The sequence below is a fragment of the Belonocnema kinseyi genome, chromosome 6, assembly GCF_010883055.1.
Source record: "Belonocnema kinseyi isolate 2016_QV_RU_SX_M_011 chromosome 6, B_treatae_v1, whole genome shotgun sequence".
Taxonomy (NCBI): Eukaryota; Metazoa; Arthropoda; class Insecta; order Hymenoptera; family Cynipidae; genus Belonocnema; species Belonocnema kinseyi.
The window spans coordinates 74,664,520-74,673,440 of NC_046662.1; the positions used below are offsets into that span (position 1 = coordinate 74,664,520).

General features: G+C 26.6%; 1 protein-coding gene across 1 annotated transcript in view; it reads right to left on the minus strand.

Annotated features, from left to right (window-relative positions):
* Positions 1 to 914: 914 nt before the first annotated feature.
* The window catches only part of LOC117174372 (U5 small nuclear ribonucleoprotein 40 kDa protein), a 10,054-nt gene continuing 2,047 nt past the window's right edge, over positions 915 to 8,921 (minus strand). Inside the window, exons 2-5 of the mRNA XM_033363436.1 lie at positions 6,813 to 6,942; positions 3,942 to 4,528; positions 1,137 to 1,302; positions 915 to 1,023 (exon numbers count right to left, since the gene is read on the minus strand). Coding sequence (XP_033219327.1) covers positions 971 to 1,023; positions 1,137 to 1,302; positions 3,942 to 4,528; positions 6,813 to 6,942 — 936 coding nt within the window. The 3' untranslated portion in view covers positions 915 to 970. The remainder of the gene's footprint in view (positions 1,024 to 1,136; positions 1,303 to 3,941; positions 4,529 to 6,812; positions 6,943 to 8,921) is intronic.

Sequence of the window (8,921 nt, forward strand, 5' to 3'; positions counted from 1 at the left end):
AAAAGTAAACAATCTACACAAATAAGCTTTACGCAGCAAAAATCTGTGCATTTCTTTGATATATATTTAAAACTGTTTGGAATCCTTACCGATAACTTAAAATCTTTCGAAATTTTCTAAGGTCCTTCATGTCTCTTTAAATTATTTTTAAATAGCTTAAAAGCTTTGAAAATTCCTTGGAATACCTAAAAATATAACGTAAATAAATTTTGGATAACCCTTTTATTTAATTTCATTTATTTCCCATAGTTCTCCAAAAATACTTTGAAATCGAGTTTATAAAAACATTGGAAATTCTATAAAATTATATGAAATTTTTTGAAAATTGCTTAAAATCCTTTGAGAAAAATGGAGGACCTACACAAACCCTTAAAGCGTATTCTGTGTCACACTTTGACTTTTTCTAATATCTTGAAATGATTTAGAATCCTTAAAAATTACTTAAAAACCTTTAAAACATTGTAAGTTCCTTTATAATCCTTGGGGATTCAAATAAATTCTTTAAATCTTGTGAAATCTCTTAAAATCCCTTTTAGTCTGTGGAATCGCTAGAAATAATCCTTTAAAATATTCGCAAATTCTGTCAAATCCCTTGAGAGTTTTTACATATCTTGAAATGGAAATTCTCTGAAATTTGTTTAAAGATCTAAAAATCTTTAAAAATCCCGTAAATTCTTTCGAAGAATTGGAGACCCTATAAAATCTAAAATAAAAAATATGAATAGCACATGAAAACATAGCATGTTCTTGGAGATTTTTACTAATAAAGAGGTTGGGAAAATAAGTACAAAAAGAACCTCAGTTGACATACGTTTATACAAATTTTAACCACAATATACAATGTACATAAGGACTATAAAAAACTTACGTAATTCTCAAAGGGAAGAGGAAGGGATATTTAATGTTATACGGTATTATAACTTATAAGATTTTAATTTTCGTTCTTGTACTTCGTTGATTTAATACAGAATTAAGGTTCAATTTCTCCTAGATATATTTGTTTATCACTAGATCCCGAACAGACTGAAACAAAGAGAAAATTAAACAAATGTAATGATGTACTAAAATTTTCTTCCTAAAGCAAATATTTATTTAATTTAAAATAGAAAATTAAAATATCAAGAATTGCAAACTACCGATTGGTTCTTTTGGATGGAAGTCGATATCGTTGACTGATCCATTATGACCAGGAAGCTTATAAAGAATCCTGCGACTCGTCGTATCCCAGATGTAGTGAAATCTGTCTGAGGAACCCGCCGAAACTTTGCTTCCATCCTGTGCCCACGCACATCTTAATAAATTCTGAAAAAATGGATTTAATTAGTTTATTCTCTGAAAAAAAGTGAATAATTATTATTATGGGTACAGCGATTCAAAAACGGTAATTAGGGCAATTTTTTCGCGAAAAAGGGTAAAGATTAAACATTAATTTTCACATGCAGAAAATAAGACCAGCACCATCTTTTTATAAGAAATTTTATATAAAAGAAAGTTGAATGATTTTTAATGATTCCTGCCAATTAAATAATTTATTTTTAAAAATTGAATATACATTATCAATGGAAATTCATTCATGGAGATTAAAAAGTCCCACCCAACGATCAAACACCAATTTTTATATGTAAAAAAGAAGAAACAACCTTTTTAGAAGAAATTTGACATTATAAAAAAATGTTGAATGATTCTTTAGTGATTTCTGTCCATTAAAGAAATTATTATTTTATATAGATTTACTTCGTTTGAAAAACAATTCATGGAGGCATAACAAAGTCCGAAGAGGAACATATCTTAAATAATTTTTATATGTTTAAAATATTTCCATAATCAAGATTATTTTCTCTTTTACAAAATACCATTATTAATAATAAAATCATGACATTTATAATTATAAATAAATATTTCTTCCCAAGGATCCTTGAAATCTTTGCGATTACGTTGAAATCTTTTGAACTATTTAAAATCTTTGTGAAATCTTGAAATTTCTGTGAAATCTTTTTTTAATGTTTTGAAATATTTAAAATCATTTGAATTGTATTCGCTTGAAATCCCTGGTATATTTGAAATCTCCTAAAAAAATTTTAAATCGTAATTTTTCGAAATTTTTAAAATCTGGTGTCCTGCACAGCGGTTCAAACCTTTTGTGTTCGTCTTATATCACTGGAATATTTGATCTCTTCGGGGAAACTTTTGAAATCTTGAATCAATTTTGAAATCGTTTAAAATCTTAGAAATATTTTGAAACCTTTGAAATCTGGTATACTGTACACTTTTTTCATTCTTTGAAATTCTTATAATCCTTTGAAATCTTTTTAATACTTGTGATATCTTTTGTATTAATTTGAAATCATTAAAATATTTGAAACCTTTATGAAATCTTCTAAAATATTTTTCTAAAAGATTCTTTGAAATATTGATGAAATGTTTGAAATTTTTGAGAAATCTTTTTAATCTAGCGTACACGCCTTTTTACAATCTTGAAATCTTTTGAAATATTTGCTAAATTTTTTTGAAACCTTCTAAAATGTTTTATCACATTATGAAATCAGTTGAAATTTCTGAAATGCTTTTAATTCTTTGAAATCCGGTGCACTGTACCCATTTTCAAATATTTTCAATAATTAACCCTGCATTTACAGAGAGTGGGACTTTAAGGCACAAATGATTTTTCAAACTGAAATGTCTCGCCTCTGGGAAAATATGGAAGTTCAGTTCCCCCCTCTAAAAATCTATGCAGTAATAGGGCCAGGTCCGGTGTGTGACGCTGCAGTTCGTCAGTTAACTTTTGAGCGGTGCGCGGTGAAATTGCGTAAAGTGACATAAAAGACCCTGTCTGTAAACCGCGTTAGTGTTTTCACCAGTTAGTCAACATCGTTTTGCTTTATTTGGTATTTTTGGGTATTTATATGAGCAACATAAAGTTTTCATGTAATTATGGTCTATTTTTGTACAATCAATATGGATTAACACTCAATATCCTACTTTTTCTATGGAATTGTCTGCATAAATTACTGTAAAATATTCTCATTTTTCAGGTCTTCAAATAATTCAAATGGGCCTATTCTTTTCCGAAGGTCATATTCTAAGCTTTCAGACCTTGCAACGATTAAAAAAAATGTATTTGTTGCAAAATTATGAATTTTTTTACAAGCATAGATTTTTTTCTATTTTTTTCCCAAATTTCAATTTTTATTTTAAAAAATTTTTAACATTTGGTACTAACAACAATTGGAGCGTATAGTAGGCACTTAAAAAAATTACCCTGAATTTTACTAAATTTGATGAAAGCCAGAAACAGTTGGAAAACTGAATAGGACTTAAACAAAACCCTGTCTGTAAACGGAAGGTGGGAAAAAAAAGTCTATAAACGTAGGGTTAAAATGTTTTCAGTCTTACAATCATTGTCAAATTGTTGTGAAATCTTTGAAATCCGTAAAATCTTTGTGTTTATTATAATTCTGAAACTAAATTAACATCAAGATTTTCAACTAAGTATTTTTATAATTTGTAAGTTGAATATCACAAAAAAATGTATGCTTTAAGGTTCTATATTAACGGAGAAGAAATTTAAAAAAATTACAGGCTTATTCACAATTTTAAAGTCGCTTCATTGATAATCTATAAACTAATTGGCACAGTCCACAAAAAGTCCCTTGAATTCTCTTTATTCATTCTGTAATGAACAAAAGATCAATTATATTTGGACAAATAACCAATTTTTCAGTAGCAAGATTTTTCTAAACGATATGTTTCTGTTAAAATAGACTAAAAGATTTAAATTACTTGTCGCATTTCAAGAAAATAACTTTAAAATGCAAAACAAAATTTATATTTAAGGTTCTCGTAAAAAAATCAAGGAGAATTCCACGTTTTCAAGGTCGCTGGACACCCTGGAATGGGGGAAAGACTGTGATCCACACACGTATGAATTCAAAACTACAAACCTTTTCGAAATTATGCTGATGGCCAGTGAAGATCTTCACACAACGTTCGTAAGGTGCAAAAGGCCTAACATCCCAAATCCTTAATGTGTTATCCATGGCGTTGGAAAGAATATAAGAGCCATCAGGACTTAGACTCAATCCTGTAATGGTATCTGTGTGACCTTTCATTTTGTAGAGAACCGCATTTTTCCTGAGATCCCAAACCTTAATATCGTTATCAATCCCTCCGGAGATGACTTGTTCAGCTGTATCATTGAAAGTCACGGCCGTAACCTGATAAGTATTGTTCAAGGTGAAGCACTGTCCTCTCTTCCTGGGATCCCAAATCCGAATCGTACTGTCGTCGCTGCCCGAACATAATTGAATTGGCCCTCTTCGAGCACCCGATATCGAATTCACAAAAGAGGTGTGGCCCTTCAACTTTTTTATCCTCGTTCCTGCGATAAAGTCCCATAAACCAAGCGTCGTGTCTGTACTCGCTGTATAGATGTGACTTCCATCCGGACTAAAATGCATTTCCATAACTGCCCCACTGTGCCCTGACATAGCTGATACATTTTCGCATTCTCCATAAACACTCCAGATATCTGTAATATTGGGACAAATCAATTCAGAGTGTCCGCTTTAATTGAAGGAAAAAAGTTTTTCACTGTCAATTAAATTGAAAAAATCGATCTCTAAAGGCAATCATTTTTCCAGTTGAATTATTGAAAAATCAACTGGTACTTAAAGTACTCAAGGTGGAACTCTTAGATTTTTAACTTTTAAAATTGGAGTTAAAAGGTTTTTTAATAAAAAAGTTTTTATTCAAATCCTCGATAACTTACACCTATAAAATGGAAAGTGCTAATACTTTTCAACTGAATAATTTTAAATTAAATGCATATAAACCGAAAAATTTAGAATTTTTAACTTCAATAAATAGCAGAGTTCAAAGATTCAGATTCAGTTCCAAAAATATAAATCCATGTTATCATTTTCAATACTCTAAATTGAAAAATCAATCAATAAATTTAAAAAATTATTATATTTTCACCAATTTTGAGCTAGAAAAATTAAAACTTGAACCATTAATTTTGTTTAACTGAACCATTATTACATTAGAAGTTAAGTTATTTTTATTCTTAATAGTTTAGATATCCTTGAAAAGCTTCGAAATTTTATTTCTAAGTCTTCGAAAGTATTTGACTACCCACTCCCTAATTTTTATCAGATCTTTAAAATAAAAAATAAAAAAACAGGTCCAAATTGAAAAAATCTATTTCTTAATAAATATTTGATTTATATTATTAAATAAATAATTAAAGTAGATTTTAGTATACTTTATTTGAAAGTTGAGGAAAAGACCCAAATTTTATCTTCTGTATGAATTTTCATATATTTGTTTAACATTGCAGTATAAGCAATGGCAAAAGGGTACTTTTTTATGAACATACATTTTTTTTAATTTTCTCGAAAGCTTTGAATGTCATATTGAAATTAAAAAAATACGTATCGAATATTTTTGAGTGTTAAACAATAAAACAAATTTTTTACGTGAAAAAAAAATTTGATGGCAAATATTGTATGGAGTGCCCCATATATTTTTTTTTATTTGAATGTGTTTTCAAACCTAAAAATTATGTTTCAATTCAACTAATCTAATAAAGAATTTTACATTCATAATCTGTAAACTATTTTTAATTTATACTAGTTTTAATTCTAAATCATAAAATTTGAACAAAATTGTTCTTTTTTAAATAAAAATAGTTTTTTTAACAATTGCATTGCTTAAACGAAATATTTGAACAATAAGTATAAATCCTGCCATGTCGAATAATAATTCTGGTTTTACACATTAGGTCGCAGAATCTGTCAGCAAAACATACATTTTCGATTTTAAAAAAATGCATGAATTTACTGATACATTGAATCTTGGCATTCATTTTTTTTTAATATAAAAATTAGATATTTATTCAGACTGAACCATTTTTAATAACAGGACAATTTTTTGTCTGATAATATAATTTCCGAACTTGTTTCGTAAACGATGTAAGATATCACTAAAGGCCAAGAAAAAGTTTTTGTATAACTTTTTTAGATGTTGAAACTTTTGTTTGTATGTATTTTTCGTTATTTGTAGGAAAAACTAAGAAATCCGATTTTATGAAAAAACTCCCCTGACAACAAAAGTAATGTACCTGTCTCTCAGGAATCCAAAAAGAAACTTTAAATATTGTATTTAATTTAGGTCAAAAAATATAGAATTTTAAAGAAAAAATTGGTACATTTTGAAAAATAGACGTCAAAATTCAAATAATATTTGATAATAAATTTATTTTTCTTAAATCGGAAATAAACTTGTCGGCTAATTTTATCCAAAAAAAAAAGAATAACAAATTGTTTGTTCGCTTATTTCTTAATTATTTCTTTCTTAATTTCTTGTATTCCTTTTATGTTTGGAAAACGTTTTTTAAAGGGGTAATTTATTTCGTTATTTTCTCGATTTCGCCATTTTTTGGATTTAAAAGTAAGCTTCGTTAATATGCGTTTTAAATTTTAATAAGGAAGAGAAGAATAAATATTAGATTGAGACATATGCAAATAATTAAAATTTGTAAAAAATTGATATTCTTGTTTAAGGATCTTTTAAGTTTATTTTTTCTTTCCCAAAAGCACGGTTCCATAATATTAGAATTTTGTAGTAAAAGATTTGTTTTTCTTACCTCCACACCAATTTTTCACGTGGGAGAAAAAGTTTGGTTATAATACCAATTTAGTATAAATAATTGTCATTATTTCTGCGAATAAGTATCGCGTTATCGTTTCTAAAAAAATGTAACCTTCCGGTTAAACCGTTATTGACAAAAACACTGGTTTTGTTCTACTCACAAATTTGTCGATCAAAACCTGACGAAGCGAGATATTGACCCTCGGGGTGAAATTCAACAGCAAAGACATCCCCTTGGTGACCCTCAAGTAACATAATGGGAGCCGTTAACGAAGAAGTTCTTGGTGGGCCCTAAAAACATCATTTATTATTATTAAGTTTTATAAGTATTAGTAAAAAAATTTATCATGTCGAGGTCAACATGTCAAAATTGAAATTTATTCTTGCTGTTTGTGTTGTTTAAGATTAATATATTATCGTATAACAAGGAAATATTCTCTTTGTGATTTCAGGGTGGCCGTTTTAGTCGAAGAAAAAAATTCCCGGTTTTTTCCCGGTATGCAAACATTTTTCACGGTCAATGAAATTTAAAAAATCAAACTATATTCCAAACATTTTTCCATACAAAGTAATGAACAATAAACAAATTAAAGCATTCAAAGTAGAACACTTGAATTCCAAACTTTTAAAATTGAAGTTTAAAAGTTTTTCAATTCAAAAATTGTGTATTCAAATGCTCAAAAATGTACACGTACCAAATGGAAGGTACTAACATTTTTCAGTTAAACAATGTTAAATGAAATGCAAATAAACTGCAAAATTTAGAAATTTGATCAATTATAGAGTTCAAAGATTCAGATTAAGTTCCAAAAATATAAATCCACGTTGAAATTTTCAATAGTCTCAATTAAAGAATCAAGAAATGAACTTAAAAAATTTTCAAAATTATTTTATATAATCAATTTTAAGCTAAACATATTAAAAATTGAAAAAGAATTTTTAAAAGTAAGAGTTCTTAAATTATTCTTATTTTAAATAGTCTAGGCATTCTTCTGAGCTTTAAAATATTATTTCAAAATCTTCAGAAATCTAGAAGTGGTTTTAATCTTTTCCAAATTTAAAATAATTTTTCAATTTTTTTTCGGTACTTTTAAATATATTTCAAAATAAATTAAATTTCTTCTATAATATTATAGTAATTTCAAGAGATATTTAGAAGTTTTACCAAGATTCGAATTAAATTTAGAACTTAAAATAATTTCAAATAATCACAGCCGAATTTAAAATAAAATGTCGATTTTTGCAGATTTCAAAGAAAAACTTTAGATTTTTTTTTAAATTGTGAAAGACTTCATAAGAATAAAAAAATTTCTTAAGATTCTTAGGAAAATTGAAAATCATTTTTCCATTTGAAAAATTATTTTAACAGAAAGTTTAGGAAAAAATTATCAAAGAAGAACATGGAAGATTTTAAGTTTTTTTTTTAATTGCAAGATTTTCAATAATTGTAGGAAAATTTCAATTAATTTTAAAATATATTTAGAAGTTCTAAAAAAAATGTTAACACACTTCGTTTAAATTACTTGAAATAATTTCAAGTTTTTCATTAATTTTGAATCTTTTCAAAACTTCTAAGTATCTCTTAAAATTACACAAATTTTTTCTATAAAATAATAGAGTTATTTATGTGTCAAAATCCAACAATTTCACTTATAAATTAAACATTGTTTAAAAATTAAATGGGATAAAAATGAAATAAATTACACTCACAATATTTTAAATTCAATAAAAACCTTTAATTATGACAATATTATTATGAATTTATTTTTAAGTTGAAAATAATAAAACGCACGTTTACATTTTTTAATGGCTAAAAAAATTAATAGAAATAATATATTAATAAACTTATCGACTAAATATAAAAAATAATATAAAGGAAGACCTGAAACTCTGAATTAAAAATATATTATAGATAAATCATGAAAATTTTTATTTAAAAATCAAATTATCGGAATAAATGATATATTAATTTTAATTCTTATTATGACTTTAGATTGAAACAGTTACAATCTGAAAATTCTCAAATTTGTAACGGATCTATAGAATTGTTTGGACAATTACAGATCCATTTTAAAAATAATTTATTTATATACATTCACAGTTGATAAAAGAAAACTGTTTTTTATCAAAAAATTTTAACTTCAAATACTTTTAATTTTTAAGTGTTTAAATCTTCAAAACTGCAATTTAATTATTAAAAAAAAAAGTTAAAATCGAACTTGGGCAGATTTTTCTTCTGAAAATTCATCAAATTCCCGGTCCGGCGGCCA